At 42.7% G+C, this 27446-nt stretch overlaps 1 protein-coding gene across 3 annotated transcripts in view; it reads left to right on the top strand.

Annotated features, from left to right (window-relative positions):
* Positions 1–13730: 13730 nt before the first annotated feature.
* Positions 13731–27446, top strand: part of ero1a (endoplasmic reticulum oxidoreductase 1 alpha) — a 46602-nt gene continuing 32886 nt past the window's right edge. Inside the window, exons 1-5 of one of the 3 annotated variants that reach the window (XM_046366367.1) lie at positions 13731–14142; positions 24717–24836; positions 24932–25015; positions 25243–25287; positions 27002–27072. In XM_046366367.1, coding sequence (XP_046222323.1) covers positions 14059–14142; positions 24717–24836; positions 24932–25015; positions 25243–25287; positions 27002–27072 — 404 coding nt within the window. In that variant the 5' untranslated portion in view covers positions 13731–14058. Of the gene's footprint in view, positions 14143–22442; positions 22490–24716; positions 24837–24931; positions 25016–25242; positions 25288–27001; positions 27073–27446 lie in introns of those variants that run through there. The other 2 variants (XM_046366369.1, XM_046366368.1) reach the window with 2 other exon arrangements.

The raw sequence follows: 27446 nt of genomic DNA, 5'->3' as shown, positions 1-27446 counted from the left end.
GGGCTTGCTCCTACCTATATCTCCGATTTGGTCCTGCCGTACATACCAGCTAGCCCCCGAATAGCAGCACTGTCGAAACTATTACACTCAACGGAACGACTTGATTAGTGTAGTGTCAACAACGCACCCACTGCCAGCTAGCCTACTTCAGCAGTAGTGTATCATTTTAATCATTTTAGTCAATAAGATTCTTGCTACGTAAGCTTAACTTTCTGAACATTTGAGACGTGTAGTCCACTTGTCATTCCAATCTCCTTTGCATTAGCGTAGCCTCTTCTGTAGCCTGTCAACTATGTGTCTGTCTATCCCTGTTCTCTCCTCTCCGCACAGACCATACAAACGCTCCACACCGCGTGGCCGCGGCCACCCTAATCTGGTGGTCCCAGCGCGCACGACCCACGTGGAGTTCCAGGTCTCCGGTAGCCTCTGGAACTGCCGATCTGCGGCCAACATGGCAGACTTCATCTCAGCCTATGCCTCCCTCCAGTCCCTCGACTTCTTGGCACTGACGGAAACATGGATCACCACAGACAACACTGCTACTCCTACTGCTCTCTCTTCGTCCGCCCACGTGTTCTCGCACACCCCGAGAGCTTCTGGTCAGCGGGGTGGTGGCGCCGGGATCCTCATCTCTCCCAAGTGGTCATTCTCTCTTTCTCCCCTTACCCATCTGTCTATCGCCTCCTTTGAATTCCATGCTGTCACAGTTACCAGCCCTTTCAAGCTTATCATCCTTATCATTTATCGCCCTCCAGGTTCCCCCGGAGAGTTCATCAATGAGCTTGATGCCTTGATAAGCTCCTTTCCTGAGGACGGCTCACCTCTCACAGTTCTGGGCGACTTTAACCTCCCCACGTCTACCTTTGACTCATTCCTCTCTGCCTCCTTCTTTCCACTCCTCTCCTCTTTTGACCTCACCCTCTCACCTTCCCCCCCTACTCACAAGGCAGGCAATACACTCGACCTCATCTTTACTAGATGCTGTTCTTCCACTAACCTCATTGCAACTCCCCTCCAAGTCTCCGACCACTACCTTGTATCCTTTTCCCTCTCGCTCTCATCCAACACCTCCCACACTGCCCCTACTCGGATGGTATCGCGCCGTCCCAACCTTCGCTCTCTCTCCCCCGCTACTCTCTCCTCTTCCATCCTATCATCTCTTCCCTCTGCTCAAACCTTCTCCAACCTATCTCCTGATTCTGCCTCCTCAACCCTCCTCTCCTCCCTCTCTGCATCCTTTGACTCTCTATGTCCCCTATCCTCCAGGCCGGCTCGGTCCTCCCCTCCCGCTCCGTGGCTCGATGACTCATTGCGAGCTCACAGAACAGGGCTCCGGGCAGCCGAGCGGAAATGGAGGAAAACTCGCCTCCCTGCGGACCTGGCATCCTTTCACTCCCTCCTCTCTACATTTTCCTCCTCTGTCTCTGCTGCTAAAGCCACTTTCTACCACTCTAAATTCCAAGCATCTGCCTCTAACCCTAGGAAGCTCTTTGCCACCTTCTCCTCCCTCCTGAATCCCCCCCCCCCCTCCTCCCTCTCTGCAGATGACTTCGTCAACCATTTTGAAAAGAAGGTCGACGACATCCGATCCTCGTTTGCTAAGTCAAACGACAACGCTGGTTCTGCTCACACTGCCCTACCCTGTGCTCTGACCTCTTTCTCCCCTCTCTCTCCAGATGAAATCTTGCGTCTTGTGACGGCCGGCCGCCCAACAACCTGCCCGCTTGACCCTATCCCCTCCTCTCTTCTCCAGACCATTTCCGGAGACCTTCTCCCTTACCTCACCTCGCTCATCAACTCATCCCTGACCGCTGGCTACGTCCCTTCCGTCTTCAAGAGAGCGAGAGTTGCACCCCTTCTGAAAAAACCTACACTCGATCCCTCCGATGTCAACAATTACAGACCAGTATCCCTTCTTTCTTTTCTCTCCAAAACTCTTGAACGTGCCGTCCTTGGCCAGCTCTCCCGCTATCTCTCTCTGTATGACCTTCTTGATCCAAATCAGTCAGATTTCAAGACTAGTCATTCAACTGAGACTGCTCTCCTCTGTATCACGGAGGCGCTCCGCACTGCTAAAGCTAACTCTCTCTCCTCTGCTCTCATCCTTCTAGATCTATCGGCTGCCTTCGATACTGTGAACCATCAGATCCTCCTCTCCACCCTCTCAGAGTTGGGCATCTCCGGCGCGGCCCACGCTTGGATTGCGTCCTACCTGACAGGTCGCTCCTACCAGGTGGCGTGTCGAGAATCTGTTTCCTCACCACGCGCTCTCACCACTGGTGTCCCCCAGGGCTCTGTTCTAGGCCCTCTCCTATTCTCGCTATACACCAAGTCACTTGGCTCTGTCATAACCTCACATGGTCTCTCCTATCATTGCTATGCAGACGACACACAATTAATCTTCTCCTTTCCCCCTTCTGATGACCAGGTGGCGAATCGCATCTCTGCATGTCTGGCAGACATATCAGTGTGGATGACGGATCACCACCTCAAGCTGAACCTCGGCAAGACGGAGCTGCTCTTCCTCCCGGGGAAGGACTGCCCGTTCCATGATCTCGCCATCACGGTTGACAACTCCATTGTGTCCTCCTCCCAAAGCGCTAAGAACCTTGGCGTGATCCTGGACAACACCCTGTCGTTCTCAACCAACATCAAGGCGGTGGCCCGTTCCTGTAGGTTCATGCTCTACAACATCCGCAGAGTACGACCCTGCCTCACACAGGAAGCGGCGCAGGTCCTAATCCAGGCACTTGTCATCTCCCGTCTGGATTACTGCAACTCGCTGTTGGCTGGGCTCCCTGCCTGTGCCATTAAACCCCTTCAACTCATCCAGAACGCCGCAGCCCGTCTGGTGTTCAACCTTCCCAAGTTCTCTCACGTCACCCCGCTCCTCCGTTCTCTCCACTGGCTTCCAGTTGAAGCTCGCATCCGCTACAAGACCATGGTGCTTGCCTACGGAGCTGTGAGGGGAACGGCACCTCAGTACCTCCAGGCTCTGATCAGGCCCTACACCCAAACAAGGGCACTGCGTTCATCCACCTCTGGCCTGCTCGCCTCCCTACCACTGAGGAAGTACAGCTCCCGCTCAGCCCAGTCAAAACTGTTCGCTGCTCTGGCCCCCCAATGGTGGAACAAACTCCCTCACGACGCCAGGACAGCGGAGTCAATCACCACCTTCCGGAGACCCCACCTCTTTAAGGAATACCTAGGATAGGATAAGTAATCCCTCTCACCCCCCCCCTTTAAGATTTAGATGCACTATTGTAAAGTGACTGTTCCACTGGATGTCATAAGGTGAATGCACCAATTTGTAAGTCGCTCTGGATAAGAGCGTCTGCTAAATGACTTAAATGTAAATGTACCTACGAGGACCAAACGGTCACAAAATGCAGGCCTCCTTATTGTCCCTAGAATTTCTCCTATAGAGCTCAATTTTTATGGAATGATCTGCCTATCCATGTGAGAGACGCAGACTCTCGCAGTCTCGAGCTTTAAGACTTTATTGAAGACTCATCTCTTCAGTAGGTCCTATGATTTATTGTAGTCTGGCCCAGGTGGTGCGAATGTGAATGGAAAGGCTCTGGAGCAACGAACCGCCCTTGCTGTCTCTGCTTGGCCGGCTCCCCTCCACTGGGATTCTCTGCCTCTGCCTCTATTACGGGGGCTGAGTCACTAGCTTACTAGTGGTCTTCCATGCCGTCTCTAGAAGGGGTGTATCATTTCAGTGGGTTGAGTCATAGACGTGATCTTCCTGTCTGATTTTGCGCCCCCTCAGGCTCCTGCGGTGGAGATCTTCCAGAGCTATACTCAGCCTTGTCTCAGGGTAGTAAATTGGTGGTCTGTATCTCTCTAAGAGTCGTGGGGGCTGTGCTTTGGCAAAGTGGGTGGGGTTATATCCTGCCAGGATTTCCCTGTCTGGAGCTATCGTCGGCCACAGTTTCCCCCGATCCACCCGTCTCCCATATCTATCCTGCAATAGTCTGTGCCGGGGGGGGACTAGGGTCAGTCTTATCTCTGGTGCAATTTTCCTGTCTTATCTGGTGTCCTGTGTGAATGTATGTATGCTCCCTCTCTCTCTCCCCCCCCAGAGGACCTGAGCCCTAGGATCATGACTCAGGACTACCTGGCTTTGACTCCTAGCTATCCCAGTCCACCTGGTCGTGCTGCTGCTTCAGTTTCTACTGTTCTGCCTACAGCTAGGGAACCCTGACCTGTTCACCGGATGTGCTACCTTGTCCCGGACCTGCTGTTTTTTGACCTTCTCCTCCTCTCTAACACACTTGCTGTCTCGACATCTGAATGCTTGGCTATGAAAAGCCAACGGACATTTACTCATGAGGTACTGACCTGTTGCACCCTCTACAATGGCTGTGATTATTATTTGACCCTGCTGGTCATCTATGAATGTTTGAACATCTTGAATAACAATCTGACCTTAATGGCCATGTTCTGTTATAGATCTCCACCCGGTACAGCCAGAAGAGGACTGGCCACCCCTCAGAGCCTGGTTGCTCTCTTGGTTTCTTCCTTAGGTTCCTTCCTCTCTAGGGAGTTTTTCTTAGCCACCGTGCTTCTAAATCTGCATTGCTTGCTGTTTGGGGTTTTAGACTGGGTTTCTGTACAGCACTTTGAGACATCAGCTTATGTAAAAATGGCTTTATAAATACATTTGATTGATTGAGATTCATTTGAATTGAATACGTCTAGGATCATGGAATGCATTTGTTCAGATTTATAATAAAAAGGTATGTTGCAGGTTGCAGAATTTATATATTTTTCATTTAATGCAACGATGTTGGTTGCTGAAAAGTATGTTTTGAATGATTAAAATGACAACTATTTACTCAAGTAAGCCTATGCAATCCTCAGGCATGGACCTACGCCTGTTCTGTTTTTCTTTTCCCCAGTGCAGTTCATTTTGGAAGATATTTTTGGTGCCCAGTCCTTCAAAAAAGCATGCGAATAATATCCAGTAATATTGTACTTCTTACTTGAAATAATGATAGTAGTATTGCAATAGTATGTGGTGGAAACTGGCTGTTTTCCTCAATGGATGAACTCCAGCAGGCCTGAGGTTTGGACGCCACCTTGTGGGTATTAAGGCGTCCGCATGCTTCCCATCCAAAACAGTTTATGGCGTGCATAGATTGATTACATTTTGTCACTGTTTTGGTGTCATGCAAGCATTTTTTCGGGTGCTCGTGCACAAAAGATTTTTTCCTGAGGCAAGCCGAACCTCAGTAGCCAAAGTCTACACCCCTTTGTCAGTGTTTGGTCAGCAGTAGGGATTCTTCCATGAAGTGTTGGTTGTCATTGAACTAGAGACAATGACACATTGCAATATTGTTGCAAAGGAGGTGCGATGACGCAAAAGCGTAAGAATGGCGGTAAGTTCAGACCGTCGACTCCAGAGTGTATACTGTACCTTCGTCTCCTAAATACAAACCAAGTCATTTTACTTTAGGTCTTCTTACTCTCTTGAGAATCTGGAAATGGAGTCGGTTGGCAGTGGTGAGCTCTCTGAGTTTGAGCCAAACCAGGATGAAGTGGGCCTACCTGCAGCGACCGGTGTGGTAAAGACTTCCAATGTTTGCCCTGTGAATCCTACCGGAGAAGATTTTGGAATGGTGGGAGTGAGATTTTTGGAAAGAGTGGATTGCTACTTTCTGGCCGACCCATATGTTGTGTCAAGCTGGGTAAAGGGAAAACTGGGAATGGATACATACGTGAAAGTTTTGAGAAGTGGATTTGTTTATTTTTTGTGCATCCTCCACCCAGAGGAAACCTGTGGCGTGCTTTGCTCTCCAGAATGAACAGAGCGCCGCTCAAAGGGGTGCTCAGTGGGGTAGCGTTGAGTGTAGAGGTGGATCGAATAAAAAAAATTATGTTCCTGGTGTTTGTGACACAGGCCGTTTAGTGAGACGTGGACCCGGTGGCAATGGCAGGTCTGAGAATACCCTGTCTGTCTTATTGAGCTTTGACACAGAGTGTCTACCTGATTACTTTATATTTTCTATTCTGTCAGGGCATATGTTCCAAACCCGCTACTGTGCTTTACGTGGCAAGGATTCAGACCTGTTGCAGCAGTGTGTAGAAATGTGCAGGAGGGCATAGTCAGAGGCAGTGTACAGTTGGGATAGAGAATGCACTGTGTGTCAACTGTGGGGGTGCCCATGTAGCTGGGGCCGAAGTGCCCTGTGAGAAAGACAGGCTGAGATTGCCAGAGTTTGAGTGGGAATGAAAGTTTACTATGCTGAGGTAGTGAAGAGAGTAGAGGATAGCCCAAGGGTGGGTGATTCAACTGGAAGCCCCCCAGTGAGAAGGCCTGAGAGAGATCTAGAGAGGGTGAGTTTTAGTAAGGTTGGATTTCTTTTGTTTATAGCCATGGTGATCAACTTGACTGCGGAGCAGAAATCACAGAAGATACTGTATGTGGTAGTTGCAGCAACAGATAAATATTTTTGGGTGAGATTTTAGTGCAGAAAATCTTCAAGAAGTTTTGAGAGAATGGGGTTACATCCTCCCATGCCAACGGCCTGGTGTAGGATCGTGTTTTTTTTTGGGGGGGGGGTGTGAATTAGTGCAGGGTTAGATGGTGCAATTTAAGATTTTTTGTATGTGACCCAAATGTGACCTAAAAATGTAAATTAGATTTGAGTTAGATGAATTCAGATTATTTTGATTAAGTACACACTTGCTACGGCAACTCGAGGGACAAACTGTATTATTGCCGCTTTTTTTTCACTCACACCTTTCCTAACCTTAACCTCAGTCTCCTAACCTGCTATGAAAGTCACTTCTAGTAGCTGTATCAAAGTGGCATGAAGTGTGTTTCTCACTTCTCTTCGTCCTGGCAATTGAAACAGAAGTTTACTCTGTATTTTTTTAATGTAACCTTTATTTAACTAGGCAAGTCGGTTAAGAACAAACCGTTATTTACAATGGCTAAGTGGTATTTTGCATTGGTTATCCATTGAAGTTGTAATATTTAATGCATGCAATGGAAAGGGCTGTACATATCATCAACAACCTCAGGAGATCTGACATTGTTTAAACTCTTGTAGACCAAATTTATGAGACGTTATACGTGCCGTATCATCAATTGGACTAGGAAACCGAATGTCAATTGGACATTCGGTTTCCTAGTTTACCAGGCCCAGAACAGAAGTTATTTTGATGACAAATAGCCACCTCAATCTGCAAAATGTAAACCTATCAATGGCATGAAGGCTACTCTAGAGAAAAATTATAACCGGATGACCCACATTGAAAAGTAAAATGAGGATCATGGCGAAATACTAATACAACAAGAGCAGGCTATTAACTACTTAATGGGCCAGGTAGAGGAATTGCAAAAGAAGGGAGAATTGTTGGAAAACCTTTTGCGTCATAATAAAATATTCACATTTTGGGGGTCTCAACCAATGCAGAAAGAGGGCAGAAAATGTCTACATTTGTGGACCAGATGTTGAGGGAGTTCTTGGAAATTGATACTGCTACACCTTTGGTCATGGAGACAGCCCACAGACGGGCAAAAAACATATGCCGACTAACACCGTACCCAAACCGGCTGCGCGCCTATGTGCGCAAATTGATTTTGTTCCCCCACACCAAACGCGATCACGACACGCTGGTTGAAATATCAAAACAAACTCTGAACCAATTATATTAATTTGGGGACAGGTCGAAAAGCATTAAACACTTATGGCAATTTAGCTAGCTAGCTAATTTGTCCTATATAGCTAGCTTGATGTTGCTAGCTAATTTGTCCTGGGATATAACATTGAGTTGTTATTTTACATGAAATGCACAAGGTCCTTTACTCCGACAATTAATCCACACAAATAGTCAACCGAATCATTTCTAGTCATCTCTCCTCCTTCCAGGCTTTTTCTTCTTTGGACTATATGGCATCTAACTTTCATTGTTACCACGATGACGGATCGAACTCAGTTCATCTTTCAATCACCCATGTTGGTATAACCAATGAGGAGATGGGAGAGGCAGGACTTGCACAACGTTCAGCGTCACAAATAGAACTGACTTCTATTTTAGGGCTTGGCAACGCAGACACTCGTTGGTGCAATAATTAAATAACATGTTTCAATTTATTTTGCAGCTCACTCGACGCAAGCAGTATGGTAAACATGTAAGTGGCAAATTGTTGGGCCCAGGAGTGAGAGCGAAGGAATCAAGGCCCAAGAAGTAACAGTAGCCTAAATCTACTGCGAAACATTGTCCAATCCACATTGACTACTGAAGCAACCCCTTCTTAAGAACTTGAAACTACCTGGATTTATGGTCATTATTGGGGCCCATTTGCACGTGAGCTAGCTAATTGCTCACAATGAGGGAATCTTATTTGGACAAATTTACCTACTTGAGCAGTAAGCCTAGGTTTACATGTACAGTTATGTACACAGCCTACACATAGTATATACAATAATGAAATCACCTGGTCCAAACATCCATGGCAAGTCAAGAAAAGCCATTGTAACTTGTCCACACTGCAAACGGTAATTTAAAAACTTCCAAACACATTTATGAAGAAAGCATACACATTGTTTTGAAACCGTGTCGAAGGAAAGATTTTTGGTATGCGAGTGCATTGATGTGAGAAATGGTGTGTTTGCAGTCAAATACATTTTCTGGTCGAGCAACACCCATACATATTGTGAAAGAAACTTTGGCTAATTCAGTTCCAACTGTGTTCAAAACTGTTATGCATGCTGAGGTATAAAAAGCTGTTAATGTACTTTTTCTTTACTTTCACATACACTGTGTTCAGAAACATTGCTCAGATCTTGTCCCCTGGACCTTGGAGGACTTTGTGTGGATGATCAGGTTAGATATTCCTTCAAATTTTTCAAAAAGAATTGTACCATTTGATTATCATTCCTTTATTGAAAATGGTACCTTGTTGACACCACAGGGCCTACCAAAGCAAGGTTTCTCAAACAACTGTGGGGTGTTTGTTTTGATGGTAAGATGCTGGCTATTCACTATATTATAAGTCCTATTTTCTGTTATAACATCTGAAAAGTTATTTTCTGTGCTTGCAGCATGCAAAGCACACTTATTGCTCATACTTTCTTGTTTATTATTCTTGACATTTTTTGGGACCCATTTCCTACAGTTTTTACACTACATACAAAATTCATACATCAAACTCCTGCAGAGCTGGATGCTGTGACATGCTGTGTCTTCTGCATCCTGAAATATATTCCTGGAGGGGAGTTATTATTATTAGTTATAATAACATAACTATCAAACTTAATTTACATTATGCCCTGTACATTGCTATGGAAGCAGTGTGATTTCACTGAGGTATGTATAAATTATGAAATTCTCATCACTAGGTGGATATGTTTTTTTGGATACTCATCCGATTGTGTGATTTTCTTTTAAAAGGAAAACATGCAGCAAATTAGGCAACGGTGGTGCCTAGTTTTCCTGCAGAACTTTCCCATGCCGTAAGTCTTGAACATTAAACTTAATTTGCATTCTTAATCATTTTCACTGTGTCCAAGCTGACCTGAGTATATGTTCATAGTGAATGTGTGCCATTCACTCACTAAGGTCTGAAGAAGAGCGGTTGAAAGATTGAAAAAGGCGGTGAAATCAAAAAGCACTACAGGTAGGTGTCATGATGAGTGGTATAGTCTTAAACCAAGGTTTAGACTTAACCCCCCTTCTCCAATATATTTCAGGATGATGTAGATGTCCCCCCAAGATGTCACATCAGCATCCAGCTCTGCAGGACCAGGTACTGTATAGGCTATTAGCTAAAGTAAGGTGCATTCCTGTACACACATCCCTAGAGGTTCCCTTACATTACTTAATGACCACAATCTGTTTTCTTTCGAGACGATACTGAAAATAAAATGCGCTGTGAACTGGGTAAGTAGTCTGTATGTAATACAGAAGGCTTGTAGCATGGTGAACTGGGAGCTGTGCAGTGGGTAAGTAGTCTGTGTGTAATACTGAAGGCTTGTAGCATGGTGAACTGGGAGCTGTGAACTGGGTAAGTAGTCTGTGTGTAATACTGAAGGCTTGTAGCATGGTGAACTGGGAGCTGTGAACTGGGTAAGAAGTCTGTGTGCAATACTGAATACTTGATGCATGGCAAGATTTAATAGTTGCGATGACTTGTTGAGTAGTTATAGATATCACTGAAAACCCCTTTGGTAATGGTGGCTTTGTTTGCATGGTGGTATTGTGAAAGTGGGGTGTAATATGTCTTGATCACCCAATGAGGCACTACTCTTAATATTTATTCTTCCTTTTTCTTCAAGGAAGCAGATGTTCTTCTAAGGGACACTTTAGAGGCAGCAAGGTGGTGCGAACAACAAACATTTAAAGGCAGTTTCCCTCAGTGTAATTGGGATGGACGTGGAAGACCTCATTATAACCCTTAAAGAACTACGGTTGTATGATGGCCTGGATGAAGAGGAACATATTCTCCAAGGAACCATTCATGTTACAGAAAGATTGAGATGTTCTATGTGGAGGCAGTTGACAAGAAAATGACTCTTTTCTTCTTCTGAGGAGCAGGAGTAAAGACATTTTTGAGTAGTGGCCAAACCTTGTTTTTGTCTGCTGTGTAAATTGTGTTATGTTGTTTAGTAAAGATGTAGAAGTCACCCGAGTCTCCGAACTCTTTACTGGAGCTGGTATAACAGTGTACAAAGCACATTCAGCTTGTCAGTATGTCTATATGGTATAGTCTGTCTCCATTCTCATGAGGAAAGTAAATAGCATTATAAAATCAGGATAGGTAGTAACTGTATATGCTCAATGGAATATAATTCCAAGTTAAAATTGTTGATAAATGTTAACAGTACATGACATACTTAAGTCTGTTCACAACAACATCAGTAGCTTGTCTCATAGCATGAAGCAAAACATGTTAACACATCTGCTGGTACCACTTTATAATATTTCTTCAAATATTAAATACGCTTGAATTCAATGTGTGCCTTGTGCAAACATGTGCGACTTTCATATCAGATGGACAAAAGGGTGGGAGGGGTCAAACATTTGACTCAGTCCACATTGCAGCCAGGGATACTTGCATATTTTGGTGTGAAGTTCTCCATGTGTTATTCAACCAGACCCATGCCATCTCCTTCTAGGCATTGTTCCTGTAGATACACTCCATTTAAATTGAGAGATTCTTTAAGCAGCAGCAATGAAATGTGTAACAAAATGCTGGAAAAATTAACATGCACCCTCAAAAGACGTTGTTAGGTCTATGCGGGGAACTTGCTGATATGGTGAGAATTACAATCTTGCAACAATCACACCATCCAGAAGGCAAGGTCAGTACAGGTGCATCAAAGCTGGGAAAGAGAGATTGAAAAAGAGCTCTCTCAAGACAATCACTGTTAAACAGCCATCACTAACACAGGGGTTGCTGCCTACATACATGACATCATTGGCCACTTTAATGTTCACATATCTCAACTGTATTTTATACAATTTATTGCATCTTACCTACACCGCTCAGTCATTGCTCATCCATATATTCCATTACTTAGATGTGTGTATTAGGTAGTTGTGGAATTGTTAGATATTACTGTCAGAACTAGAAGCATTTCGCTACACTCGCAATAACATCTGCTAACAATGTGTATGTGACCAATAACATTTGATTTGAAGGTGTCTGGTCAGAGTTCTTGATATATCGTACTGGTCTTATTCTGTAATTTGAGGTTGTTTCTCTGTGGCTCTATCCAAATTGTATTCTTAAGACTCTTGAAATATTTGCTCTATACAGCAAAAATGTACCCTTAACATGTGAATGTAATTACACTCACACAAAGATGTGTATATGGTATATGCTCTTGAATACAAATATGGTAGAAAATAATTTACCGCTGTTTAAGTGGCTGATGATTGTTCCATGAACAGACACTTATATGGGTTGTATATTTAACACATCTGCACCAAAACAAATTACAAATGGTAACTGGTCTTACATATAAACAAGTAACGACTTTATTGAAATAAGTTTAGGGGAATACACGGTCATTAAACCTGAAAACAAAGTGCAAGTTACATTGCCATAAGGACCATAACATTATACAACATTCATCTCAGGGATATTGTAATCAAAATGGATTTGGAAAGACATGATAAGAATAAGGCATTTAATAATAATTGACATTTACATGGCTGTTCATCCATTCCATTAGGCCTCAGAACAGAAAGAATTTAAAAGCCAAACATTATTTTAGTATTTTCATTTCCAAGGCCATGAATCAACATGCAGGATGTATGGAATAAAGGGAACACCCCCTATATACATAGAATCACTTGTCACTTGAATAATGTTTACATACTGCTTTACTCATCTCATGTATATACTGTATTCTATTCTAATGAATTTTAGTCGATGCCACGCCGACATTTCTCGATCTAATATTTATATATTTCTTAATGCCATTCTTCTGTTTTTAGATTGTGCATCGTTGTGAATCATTTTTAGATACTACTGCACTGTTGGAGCTAGGAACACAACCATTTTGCAACAAAATCTGCTAGATATGTGTATGTGACCAATACAATTTCATTACATTAATATACACTGTGCAGTTAGAAAGTATTCTTTTGCTCTGACATGCACTGTCAACTTGTGGGATCTTATATAGACAGGTGTGCGCCTTTCCAAATAATCTCTAATCAATTGAATTTACCACAGGTGGACTCCATGTTGTAGAAACATATCGTGGATGATCAATGGAAACAAGACGCACCTGGGCTCGAGTATCAAAGCAAATGGTCTGAATATTTTTAGCAAAAATGTCATAACTATTTTCGCTTTGTAATTATGGGGTAATGTGTGTAGATTGTTTAGGATTTAAAAAAAATCAATTTTAGAATAAGGCTGTAACGTAACAATGTGGGAAAAGTTGAGTTATTGAGCCCATTGTGTGCGATAACTGGTTAGCTACCTAGTTTAGCTACAAACACGAAGTGGCCTGGTCAGTATTTAAAACAACTAACTAGCCAAGCTAACTAAACATGATTTACGATAGACTTGGAGTTGAGATTGCCTAGCTAGATGGTGAGCGAGCTAGCCACAATACAGTCGAATTTAATGTAGATAGCTAGTTTACTTCGCTGCTATTGGCATACAGTTAGCTTGCTACCTAGCAATACCACCGAATTAAAATGCTGAGCCAACCAAAACAATTAAGGAATTTTAGCATGTTATCACAACATCCGACCTTTTCCATTCTATCCCCCGGACTACACTAGCTAGACATTCGACCACATACGTACCCACTCAACCTTCCATAGCAGTTAGCGCTGTAACTCACATTATGTCTTTCAAAGACGCTTGCGCAGATATTTCTACGTACAGTCGCCCACTCTCCCCCCTGGCTTTCGGTTCTCGCTACATGAGCGGTTTGGTTATTCTAATATAGTCACTATATTGCTGTCAGTTGAATAGTACGTCACAATTGACAATACGGAACATATAACGCCTATACAAATGGTCACGTAATTCACGTAGTCGAGTGAGGCAAGCACGCTTCCGGTTGCCTCACTCGACTACGTGAATTACGTGACCATTTCGTCCACGATAGTTTAAACAATGTCAGATAAACTGAAGTTGCTGAATATATGTTAAGGTGAGCCTTTTCAATTGCATGGAGTGAATATTCAAACTTCCACGGATAACCAATGGTAAAAGCGTCTACCAAACGGTGTCAATTGCTCATAAGAGAGCGGAGGAGGCGAAGTGAGAGATTTAATTCTAGCCAACATATGTCCAAAATCAACCCAATGCGTTTCTAATGGGTTTATTTTGGAACTTAACTTGTAGTGTGCCTTTCAGCCTTTGGGACAATGACTCCCATTGTTAGGGCGGAGACATGAGCGTCTCGTCATTATATAAAACACATCTGATTATGAGCGTGGGATAAATCTCTTGAATCATACATACCCTTACCTCGGTGTGACTGGAGCATTTTCCTCCGAATTAACGGCAACGTTTGGCTTCAATCTCTTAACTTTTAAAAGTGTTGAATTACAACTATTTCCAACGAAATGAAGCGGTATGTTTTTCTGGGTGTTCTTTCGATGTATTACCTCCAGGTGTCGAGCTCTGCCGCGCACGGGTGTTTCTGCCAGGTAATCAATGCTTTTCGGCTACTAGTATTTTGCTGCTGTCTACTAGACATTTATATTGGTTTGATATTTGTTGCACTATGACGAATGCCTCGGAAACTTTTAGAACACATTCTGGGATATTTTCAAAATCTAGCCTACCCATTGATTCTTGAGGAATATAACTTATCAATGAGCTGGTACAACTACTGTCTTACTATATAATAACCTAAAATAGGTTCTATGCCTCCATTAGGTTTTGTTGCTCAAGAGTCGCTGTAAACAATGTTTAACTTAAAAATATGTGACTCACCTGGATTCGGTTTTATGTAGCAACATTTGAAATTGGTTTGTTTACATTGGATAAAAGTAGAGACTCAGAGCTACAAAATTAGTCATACAAAGCATATATATCATATATATTTTTTAGAAACAATGGGAACGTAATTGTGCTTTGTATGTTGATACACCTATAAACTCACTTTTGAGAAAATGGCCTTAGAATTTTTGGTACCTACTGGAGAGCTCTCCTTTATCTACACCCATTCAGCATTGTTCACACCCTCTTAAGCCAGCCCCACCCATCTCTTTAAGGATTCACATGAGGTCATGTGCTAAACATTGTGTAGTGTAGGTAAGACTAAAAGTGGTAGTAGCCTACAATAAGAAAATATTCCAGGTAAACAGTGTCCAGATAAAAATATTTTATAAATATTAGATGACACTTACCCAGACACTCTTGTCTAAATTGATGGGTCATGTGAAAGAAATGCTATAAACCCCAGCCACATCCAGTGGTAGAAAAAGTACTAAATTGTCATAGTTGAGTAAATGTATAAATCATTTGAAATTCCTTATTGAATCAGACTGCACAATTTTCATTTTTTAAAATAAATTATTGACGGATATTCAGGGGCACACTCCAGCACTCAGACATAATTTACAAATGAAGCGTTTGTGTTTAGTGAGTTTGCCAGATCAGATGCAGTAGGGATGTTCTCTTGATAAGTGTGTGAATTAGACAATTTTCCTGTCAAAAGAGTACTTTTGGGTGTCAGGGAAAATGTATTGTGTAAATAGTACATTATTATTATTTATTATTTATTTTATTTATTTAACCATTATGTAACCAGGCAAGTCAGTTAAGAACAAATTCTTATTTACAATGACGGCCTACCAAAAGGCCTCCTGCGGGGACCAGGGCGTGAGATTAAAATAAATAAATGCAATATAAATATAGGACAAAACACGCATCCCAACAAGAGACAACACAACATAAAGAGAGACCTATAAGACAACATAGCAAGGCAGCAACATAACAACAACATGGTAATAACACAACATGGTAGCAGCACAAAACATGGTACAAACATTGGGCACAGTCAGAGACAACAATACATCAAACAAAGCAGCCACAACTGTCAGTAAGAGTGTCCATGACTGAGTCTTAGAATTTTTTTTATTTTATTTTTTATTTCACCTTTATTTAACCAGGTAGGCTAGTTGAGTACAAGTTCTCATTTGCAACTGCGACCTGGTCAAGATAAAGCATAGCAATTCGACACATACAACACAGTTACACATGGATTAAACAAAACATAGTCAATAATCCAGTAGAACAAAATAAAACAAAAAGTATATTTACAGTGAGTGCAAATGAGGTAAGATAAGGGAGTTAAGGCAATAAATAGGCCATGGTGGCGAAGTTATTACAATATAGCAATTAAACACTAGAATGGTAGATGTGCAGAAGATGAATGTGAGATACTGGCGTGCAAAGGAGCAAGATAAATACAGTATGGGGATGAGGTAGGTAGATAGATGGGCTGTTTACAGACGGGCTATGTACAGGTGCAGTGATCTGTGAGCTACTCTGACAGCTAGCGCTTAAAGCTAGTGAGGGAGATATGAGTCTCCAGCTTCAGAGATTTTTGCAGTTCGTTCCAGGCATTGGCAGCAGAGAACTGAGAGGAAAGACAACCAAAGGAGGAATTGGCTTTGGGGGTGACCAGTGAGATATACCTGCTGGAGCACGTGCTACGAGTGGGTGCTGCTATTGTGACCAGTGAGCTGAAATAAGGCAGGGCTTTACCTAGCAAAGACTTGTAGATAACCTGTAGCCAGTGGGTTTGGCGACGAGTATGAAGCGAGGGCCAACCAACGAGAGCGTACAGGGCGCAATGGTGGGTAGTGTATGGGGCTTTGGTGACAGAACGGATGGCACTGTGATAGACTGCATCCAGTTTGTTGAGTAGAGTCTTGGGGGCAATTTTATAGATGACATCACTGAAGTCGAGGATCGGTAGGATGGTCAGTTTTACGAGGGTATGTTTGGCAGCATGAGTGAAGGATGCTTTGTTGCGATATAGGAAGCCGATTCTAGATTGAATTTTGGATTGGAGATGCTTAATGTGAGTCTGGAAGGAGAGTTTACAGTCTAACCAGAAACCTAGGTATTTTTAGTTGTCCACGTATTCTAAGTCAGAGCCGTCCAGAGTAGTGATGCTGGATGGGCGAGTAGGTGCGGGCAGTGATCAGATGAAAAACATGCATTTAGTTTTACTTTCATTTAAGAGCAGTTGGAGGCCAAGGAAGGAGAGTTGTATGGCATTGAAGGTTGTCTGGAGGTTAGTTAACACAGTCAGTGTCCAAAGGGGCCAGAAGTATACAGAATGGTGTCATCTGCGTAGAGGAGTATCAGAGAATCACCAGCAGCAAGAGCAACATCATTGATGTATACAGAGAAGAGAGTCGGCCCGAGAATTGAATCCTGTGGCACCCCCATAGAAACTGCCAGAGGCCTGGACACTGAACTCTGTCTGAGAAGCAGTTGGTAAATCAGGCGAGACAACCATTTGAGAAACCAAGGCTGTCGAGTCTGCCAATAAGAATGTGGTGATTGACAGAGTCTAAAGCCTTGGCCAGGTAGATGAATACGGCTGCACAGTAGTGTCTTATCGATGGCGGTTATGATGTCGTTTAGAACCTTGAGTGTGGCTGAGATGCACCCATGACCAGCTCTGAAACCAGATTGCATAGCGGAGAAGGTACGGTCGGATTCGAAATGGTCTGTAATCTGTTTGTTGACTTGGCTTTCGAAGACCTTAGAAGGACAGAGTAGGATAGATTTAGGTCTGTAGCAGTTTGGGTCTAGAGTGTCACCCCCTTTGAGGAGGGGGATGACCGCGGCAGCTTTCCAATCTTTGGAAATCTCAGACAATACGAAAAAGAGGTTGAACAGGCTAGTAATAGGGGTTGCAACAATTTTGGCAGATTATTTTAGAAAGAGAGTGTCCAGATTGTCTAGCCCGGCTGATTTGTAGGGGTCCAGATTTTTTCAGAACATCAGCTCTCTGGATTTGGGTGAAGGAGAAATGGTGGGGGCTTTTGCGGGTTGCTGTGGAGGATGCCGGGCAGTTGACTGGGGTGGCCAGGTGGAAAGCATGGCCTGCTGTAGAGAAATGCTTTTTAAAATTCTCAGTTATAGTGGATTTATCGGTGGTGACCGTGTTTCCTAGCCTCAGAGTAGTGGGCAGCTGGGAGGAGGTGCTCTTATTCTCCATGGACTTTACAGTGTCCCAAAACTTTTTTGAATTTAGTATTACAGGATGCAAAATTTGCAAAAGTTTGATAAAGCTAGCCTTAGCTTTCCTAACTGCCTGGGGCTATTCAACGCTAATGCAGAATGCCACAGGATGTTTTTGTGCTGGTCAAAGGCTGACAGGTCTGGAGTGAACCAAGGACTATTCCTAGCTCTAAGATTTTTGACTGTGGCACGCTTATTTAAGATGGTGAGGAAGCCACTTTTAAAGAATAGCCAGGCATCATCTACTGACGGGATGAGGTCAATGTCATTCCATGATACCCCGGCCAGGTCGATTAGAAAGGCCTGCTCGCATAAGTGTTTTAGGGAGCGTTTGATAGTTATGAGGGATGGTCGTTTGGTCGCAGACCCATTATGGATGCAGGCAATGATGCAGTGATCTTGATTGAAAACAGCAGAGGTGTATTTGGAGGACGAGTTAGTTAGCATGACATATATGAGGGTGCCCGTGTTTCCGGATTTGGAGTTGTACCTGGTAGGTTCATTGATAATTTGTGTGAGATCGAGGGCATCAAGCTTAGATTGTAGGATGGCCGGGGTGTTAAGCATGTCCCAGTTTAGATCACCTAGTAACACGAGCTCTGAAGATAGATGGGGGGGGCAATCAATTCACATATGGTATCGAGGGCACAGCTGGGGGCAGAGGGAGGTCTATAGCAAGTGGCAACAGTGAGAGACTTGTTTCTGGAAAGGTGAATTGTTAGAAGTAGAAGCTCGAATTGTTTGTACAGACTTGGATAGTAATACAGAACTCTGCAGGCTATCTTTGCAGTAGATTGCAACACCGCCCCCTTTGGCAGTTCTATCTTGGTGGAAAATCTTATAGTTAGCCATGGATATTTCAGGGTTTTTGGTGGTTTTCCTAAGCCAGGATTCAGACACCGCTAAGACATCCGGGTTGGCAGAGTTTGCTAAAGCAGTGAGTAAAACAAACTTAGCTGATTCTATACCAATTTACAGAGGCCAGTTCATGAAGGAAGGCTTGCTCATTAAAGTTTTTTATTAAGCGTTTATGACAAATCAGGACAGGTCGTTTCACTGAACAGCCATTACGAACACAGGCTGTAAAATAGTGATCACTTAGGTTATTACAGAAAATACCAGATTGATACCTATCCGGATTATTTGTGAGGATAACATTGAGGAGAGTAGCCTTTTCTGGTTGTTGGGAGTCATACCTTGTGGGATTGGTGATAATCTGAGAAAGAGTTAGGGAGTCCCATTGCTTTAGGACTTGGTCAGGAGGTTTAAGCATATCCCAGTTTAGGTCACCTAGCATGACAAATTCAGACTTAGTGTAAGAGGCCAAGAGAGAGCTTAGGGTACAGGCCGATGCTGATGGAGAAGGATAGCACCTAGCAACAGTCAACAAAGAGCTATTTTGAAAGTTTAATGCTTAAAACCAGCAAATCAAATTGTTTGGGGATAGACTTGGTGGAGACAACCGAGCACTAAAGATTGCCACTCCCCCACCTTTGGAAGAGCTGTCTTGCCGAATAAAGGTTATAACCAGAAAGATTAACATCAGTATTCAAAACACGCTTCCTTAACCACATCTCAGTAATGACCAACACATCTGGATTGGAGCGGTGAACCCACACTTTCAATTGATCCATTTTAGGTAATAAGCTTCTAGTGTTAATGTGCAAAAAAAACAGTCTTTTTCGAGAGCAGAAATTAGTGGAGCAGATATCAGAGCACAAGTCAGAATTGGGGCTAGCAACAGTAGACGGGCCAGAGTGTATATGCACATTTCCAGATATCATCAACAGTAATACAATCAAGGCATGGTATAGTATAGGTATAGCTCTGCAGTGTTGATTTATGACATCTGAATGTGCATCAGATGGCAACAAGATCATATAGTACAGCAATTTCATCAGGTAACATGAATACAAAGCTGGCGAGAGGTGGTTAGAGTATGATGGGAGGCCAACAGTCTTTGTAACCAATAGAGAGTCAGAATCCCGAGTGTGGGAACAAACAGACTGTGAAGTAAAAGTTTCCAGAAATAGTAAAGTAATGTACAGATACCCCCCAAAAAATACTGAAGTAAAAATACTGTAAAGTACTATTTAAGTACTTTTGACCACTGCCCATATGCCTTCACACCAGTACATTAGCATACTCTAAATACTGATACACACACACTTAGTATTTCATACATGCTGAAAGTTAAGGCCATCCTACCTGAATTTAAAACTGAGCGAGGTGCACATGTACAGTACATAAACAGATGGATGTGCCATATATTTATGTAGTGAATACTTGATACAGTCACATATTGTTGTGGTATGTCACAAAATCATCTTACGACCACACATCAATTATATTGCTAAGTGGATGGGTCTCTACAGAAGGTGTAAACGGTACAGCCAAATGTTTACTTGCATAGTAGCAAAATCAGAAATAGATACTGTATATTATTTTAACACTATGTACAAGAACAATATCAATAACGATAACAGTGATAGACAATGTAAACTCAGCAAAAAAAGAAACGTCCAATCACTGTCAACTGCGTTTATTTTCAGCAAACTTAACGTAAATATTTGAATGAACATAAGATTTGATAACTGAGACATAAACTGAACAAGTTCAACAGATGGTGACTAACAGAAATTGAATATTGTGTCCATGAACAAAGTGGGAGTCAAAATCAAAACTAACAGTCAGTATCTGGTGTGGCCACCAGCTGCATTGAGTACTGCAGTGCATCTACTCCTCGTGGACTGCCCCAGATTTGCCAGTTCCTGCTGTGAGATGTTACCACACTCTTCCACCAAGGCACCTGCAAGTTCCCGGACATTTCTGGGGGAATGGCCCTAGCCCTCACTCTCCGATCCAACGGGTCCTAGACGTGCTCAATGGGATTGAGATCCGGGCTGTTCGCTGGCCATGGCAGAACACTAACATTCCGGTCTTGCAGGAAATCATGCACAGAACGAGTATTATGGCTGGTGGCATTGTCATGCTGAAGGGTCATGTCAGGGTGAGCCTGCAGGAAGGGTACCACATGCGGGAGAATGATGTTTTCCCTGTATCGCACAGCGTTGAGATTGCCTACAATAAGAACAAGCTCAGTCTGATGATGCTGTGGCACACCGCCCCAGACCATGAAGGATCCTCCTCCTCCAAATCGATCCTGCTCTAGAGTACAGGCCTCGGTGTAATGCTCATTCCTTCGACGATAAACGCAAATCCGACCATCACCCCTGGTGAGACAAAACCGCGAGTCATCAGTGAACAGCACTTTTTGCCAGTCCTGTCTGGTCCAGCGACGGTGGGTTTGTGCCCATAGGCTGCATTGTTGCCGGTGATGTCTGGTGAGGACATGCCTTACAACAGGCCTACAAGCCCTCAGTCCAGCCCCTCTCAGCCTATTGCGGACAGTCTGAGCACTGATGGAGGGATAATGCATTCCTGGTGTAACTCAGGCTGTTGTTGTTGCCATCCTGTACTTGTCCCGCATGTGTGATGTTTGGATGTACCGATCCTGTGCAGATGTTGTTACACGTGGTCTGCCACTGCGAGGATGATCAGCTGTCTGTCCTGTCTCCCTGTAGTGCTGTCTTAGGCATCTCACAGTATGAACATTGCAATTTATTTCCCTGGCCGCATCTGCAGTACTCATGCCTTCTTGTAGCATCACTAAGGCATGTTCACGCAGATGAGCAGGGACCCTGGGCATCTTTCTTTTGGTGTTTTTCAGAGTCAGTAGAAAGGCTTCTTTAGTGTCCTAAGTTTTCATAACTGTGACACGAATTGCCTACCGTCTGTAAGTTGTTAGTGTCTTAACTGTTCCACAGGTGCATGTCCATTAACTGTTTATGGTTCATTGAACAAGCATGGGAAACAGTGTTTTAAACCGTTTACAATGAAGATCTGTGAAGTTATTTGGATTTTTACAAATTATCTTTGAAAGACAGGGTCCTGAAAAAGGGGCGTAATTTTTTTTGTGCTGAGTTTAGTTATATGCATACAATCAGGGGTAAAATGAGCAGCAGGATAATAAATAAAGATAAATGATAGCAGCAACGCATGGCGTGTGTGTGTTAGGAGAGAAATAGATTCACTGCAGATAGTGCAGATGGTTGATCCGTCTGAACCACGCATGAACAAGGGAATCTATATTCTGAGAGCCTGTTTCTGTCCTGCCCTTGACTTTGGTGTAGGGTATTGTGATGTCCATAGCCTCTTCGCCGCAAAACTCCCTCATCTTCTCATAAAGATACGTTTGTCTAGCTGTGTCCAGTCCAGGGGGTGCTTGTACAGGTATACCATCTATGTGAGGAAGGATATCAGCATTGTGCAGCAGCTGAAACCTGGTCCTGACAATTCCGAACGCTTCTTGGCGACAACACCAGACTCCAGAGCATCGAAGCTGTAAAACGGAATAATAACAAACAAAAAAATCAGAAAACATTACAACCCCGCACAACATCAATTCACCTCCCATGTTTAAATAAGAAGAATAACCTCATACAATGCCATGAAAATTATTTTGACCTGAATTGCTGGTACAGCTTGATCTGTGGCAGCGGCCTGATGTACGGAGTCAGATGTTATACCGTCTGTAAGACCACGTGTACCAAATCATAGCTTTCCACCAGCACCGTAGCATCCTCCAGTCCAGCCAGCTGTGGGATGTTGACCCCTGTCACATTGCTGTTCTTCACAACACCAGCAATCTCAGACAAAGTGTTCACTTTTGTCTTTCAGAAGCGCTGCTTGATGAGGCCGAAGCACCAGTCGGGGGCAAACTTGGTATGGCCTGTGATCTAGAAGTCAAGGTCCAGACTGATGGAGTTTGTGCATGGTGCATGGTCCAAACCTGTTCTTGTTTTGGCCACTGCAGTTATCACAATTCAGGACCAGACTTGTTTCCCCAACTCAATAGTTGGTGAAGAAATGGTGCATGTAGTTGATGACTGCGCTGCTGCTTTTGTTTGCATGGGCCAGCTCTCTTTATGATGGGATGCATTAGACCATTCTCCTTGTATGACTGGTGGAGGAGAGTCTGGTGTGTTCTACTGATGTTGAAAGACAAATTCCAGATACAAATATTTTTGCATTATTATACAATAGATGCGAAATGGCATTCTGAGATAACCTCAGTAATGTTACACACACTTCATACACGTAAATGAATGTTAGCTAGCAAGCCAGCCATCTAACGTTAGCTAGCTCATAGTAAGCTTTAACTTGGGATCTTTTGTTTAGACATGTAACATTAGCTAGCTAAAAAATAATAATCCCAACCCATAAAGTAACGTTACTAGCAATACAAATTGTCATAGCTAGAGTGACAATTTGTATTGCCAATTAAATTAGGTTCAATGTTAACGTTAGCTAGCTGACAATAGGCCATAACTAGTAATGTGAAATGGCATTCTGAGAAAACATCACTAACAGCAAGCTTTAACTTGGTCTTTTGTTTCGACATGTCAGCAAGCTAAAAAATGTACTATAATCCCAATCCATAGAGTAACATTACTAGCAATACAAACCGATTGTCATAGCTAATGTTAACAATGAACCTAATTTTATTTGGTTAACATTAGCTAGCAAGCCAGCTATCGAACTCCAGCTGGCTAGCTAACAGCAACTTTCTGACAAAATTAGAAACGTATACTATCTGAAACTGTAGCTAGATTCTTACCCGTATACATGGATGAAAGCTTCACAGCACACTGCAACCACTTTCATTAAATAAGACGTCATTTTCATTTAGTTTGCACTGCTTGTTTGGCCCGTTGTGTTCCACTGATTTCAAAACTCGGTCAACTTCTTGGTCAACACTGTTGATCGCCGTTTCTTCCCCATCACCGTCATCAGAAGACTCTACAATGTCTTCTTCAATGAAAATGTTTTGACCGAAATCAGGGATTTCCTCATCGTCTGATTCAGAGAGGCACGATCGTCCTCCAGAAAGTAGTCCATCACAACTTTATCCAACTGACCTTTGTCGTTAGCGCCTGAAATTCAGGGCCTCAATGTAATTGAGAGCAGTAGCAATATATTTGCAGTTCTCCATGGCTAACATTATATCTTTAGAAAAAAATAGAGTAGAAAATATTATCTACACTAAACGAACAGCTCCTTTTATAGACACAAGTTGCTACATCGCAGAACAATCTGAAACTCATCTCTCGGCATGTCCAGCCCACTCATTATCTCAGCCAATCATGGCTAACAGGAAGGTTCCTGGCTTTTTCTTTGGCTAAACCAACAAGGCTTGTAATTTTAAACAACTTTATTTGTATTTACAGATGGCATAAATGTTTGTTATTAAGGAACATGAAAGTTCACATGTTCAAGAAGGCATTTCTGCCAAAAAACATTTTGATAAAACAATATTTTTTACTTTCAAATGGCTCTCCTGTGAAGTCGTGACTTGTGACATACGCCTAGTTTCCTGAATCGGGTCACATTTGTTTATGACTGGGATGGGCAACTGATCAATCAAGAGTTAAAGGAAAACTCCACCCCAAAAACTATTTTGCATCATATGATGTTGCATTTTGCAAAATACATAAGGGGATGTATTTTGAAACTTAAATATCTTGAAAACTTTATTGCTGATAAGCTAAACATTTCGGGACTATGTCAATAATGGACTAATGAAACACATGCCAAAATATCATTTTTGGGTAGAATTTTCCTTTGAAATAGTAGAATACACAAGGTGCAATTTTTAAAAATATGGTTGTGCATCAGCAGTTTTTCCTCTTGTTAGGTCAGTCACTGACAGTCAGACAAAATGTTTTTAGATTGGTCTAGCCAGCTATCTAAACTTGAAGTAATCATGATCGAATTACTGACTAGGAGGGCCCCCATTGCTTTTGTTAGTCACTCTCGATCAGATACATAAAAATGCAAACATTTCTCTCCACCCTATGGCAAACTGTTTTCAGATCAAAGTTTGAATTATAGGACCTACAGTTGAAGTAGGCTTACAGTTCATGAAGTACACTTTCTTTTGTCATCACAGGTGACCGGTAGCTTGGAGGACTGCGCTTGTGATGTGGAGACAATTGATGCCTTCAACAATGAGCGACTCTTCCCCAAACTTCAGAAGCTGCTTGAGTCCGACTATTTCAGGTTTTATAAGGCAAGTCAGACTTCTCACACCTGTCACTTCATGTGTCCCAAATACAGTATATCATGATAAAATTTCTATCTCTAAATCTCTACGCCGTTCTTTAGGTGAACCTGAATAAGCCATGTCCATTCTGGACAGACGATGGCCTCTGTGGGCAAAAGAACTGTGCCGTGATCCCATGTCCACCAGTGAGTATCTTTCTAACGTTGGCCTACCTCTGTCACTGATCAAATAATGATTAATATAAGTTGAGTTCCTAGCAATAGAACGGATTTACTGCTTATTAGAGGAGTGACGGCTCTATAACTCACACACACACACATATATATATATATATATATATATATATATATATGGTCGGGTCGCCCATAAAGCTACATCGGTGACCTTTTAAGATTGTACTCATGTTCCACAGAATGAGGTTCCAGAGGGAATCAAAACAAATGGCCATCACAATAAGGTAATATGATTAAGAACTTTATGAAGGGGAATAATTTGAAATGAGGGTCATATCACATAGCTACTGTAGTGCACTTAGGCCATTTACAGTTGAAGTCGGAATACACTTAGGTTAGAGTCATTAAAACTCATTTTTCAAACACTCCACAAATGTCTTATTAACAAACTATAGTTTTGGCAAGTCGGTCAGGACATCTACTTTGTGCATGACACAAGTGATTTTTCCATCAATTGTTAACAAACAAATTATTTCACTGTATCACAATTCCTGTGGGTCAGAAGTTTACATACACTAAGTTGACTGTGCCTTTAAACAGCTTGGAAAATTCCAGAAAATTATGTCATGGCTTTAGAAGCTTTTGATAGGCTAATTGACATAATTTGAGTCAATTGGAGGTGTACCTGTGGATGTATTTCAAGACCAACATTCAAACTCAGTGCTTCTTTGCATGACATCATGGGTAAATCAAAAGAAATCAGCCAAGACCTCAGAAAAAATAAATTGTAGACCTCCACAAGTCTGGTTCATCCTTGGGAGCAATTTCCAAACGCCTGAAGGTACCGCGTTCATCTGTACATACAATAGTACGTACACAAGTATAAACACCATGGGACCACGCAGCCGTCACTCTGCTCAGGAAGGAGACGCGTTCTGTCTTTCTAGAGATGAACGTACTTTGGTGCGAAAAGTGCAAATCAATCCCAGAACAACAGCAAAGGACCTTGTGAAGATGCTGGAGGAAACCGGTACAAAGTATCTGCAGTATATCCACAGTAAAACGAGTCCTATATCGACATAACCTGAAAGGTCGCTCAGCAAGGAAGAGGCCACTGCTCCAAAACCACCATAAAAAAGCCAGACTACGGTTTTCAACTGCACATGGGGACAAAGATCGTACTTTTTGGAGAAATGTCATCTGGTCTGATGAAACAAAAATATAACTGTTTAGAGGAAAAAGGGGGAGGCTTGCAAACTGAAGAACACAATCCCAACCGTAAAGAATAGGGGTGGCAGCATCATGTTGTGGGGGTGATTTGCTGCAGGAGGGACTGATGCACTTCACAAAATAGATGGCTTCATGAGGAACGAAAATTATGTGGATATATTGAAGCATTATCACAAGACATCAGTTAAAGTTAAAGCTTGGTTGCAAATGGGTCTTCCAAATAGACAATGACCCCAAGCATACTTCCAAAGTTGTGGCAAAATGGCTTAAGGACAACAAAGTCAAGGTATTGGAGTGGCCATCACAAAGCCCTGACCTCAATCCTATAGAAGATTTGTGGGCAGAACTGAAAAAGCGTGTGCGAGCAAGGAGTCCTACAAATCGGACTCAGTTACACCAGCTCTGTCAGGTGGAATGGGCCAAACATCACCCAACTTATTGTGGGAAGACTACCCAAAACATTTGACCCAAGTTAAACAATTTGAAGGCAATGCTACCAAATACTAATTGAGTGTATGTAAACTTTTGACCCACTGGGAATATGATGAAATCAATAAATGCTGGAATAAGTAATTCTCTCTACTATTATTCTGACATTTCACTTTCTTAAAATAAAGTGGTGATCCTAACTGATCTAAGACAGGGATTTTTTACTAGGATTAAATGTCAGGAATTGTGAAAAACTGAGTTTAAATGTATGTTAACTTCGGACTTCAACTGTAAATGTGCTAAAACAGTTGAACTATGTTTGTGTGTGTATGCGTGTAGTACTCGGCTGAAGCAAACAACCAGGAGTGTGAGAAGGCTGAGACGCTTGGAGCAGTGGACAGCTCCCTCAGGTAAGGTACGAGTTCTATGACAAGTCTGATGTAGCATTAGGCAGGAATAGGCGGCCGCCCATGGCGGCAGATTGACGAGGGTGGCATTTTCTGAGCACAACTGACCAAGACGCACCTCCAACAACAAATAAAACCTCACATAATTCTTCCCAAAAACAATGACAATTTCTCTCAAAAAGCATATGGGCTTTCAAGGTGAGCACTGATGACGCTCTGTGATAAACAGTGCCAACTTTGTCAAAGGCAGGGGCGCTTAATATTTTGCTTGTCCATTCCCAGCGTGCCACTCCAGGGTGCTGTTGGACAGACTAATCGCTGCGGCACTCTACCTTTTTCATCAAAAACACAATCGAACATAAAACATGTAGCAGATA

This window comes from Oncorhynchus gorbuscha, linkage group LG10 (assembly GCF_021184085.1).
Source record: "Oncorhynchus gorbuscha isolate QuinsamMale2020 ecotype Even-year linkage group LG10, OgorEven_v1.0, whole genome shotgun sequence".
Lineage (NCBI taxonomy): Eukaryota > Metazoa > Chordata > Actinopteri > Salmoniformes > Salmonidae > Oncorhynchus > Oncorhynchus gorbuscha.
This window is presented reverse-complemented; position numbering and strand designations above follow the sequence as displayed.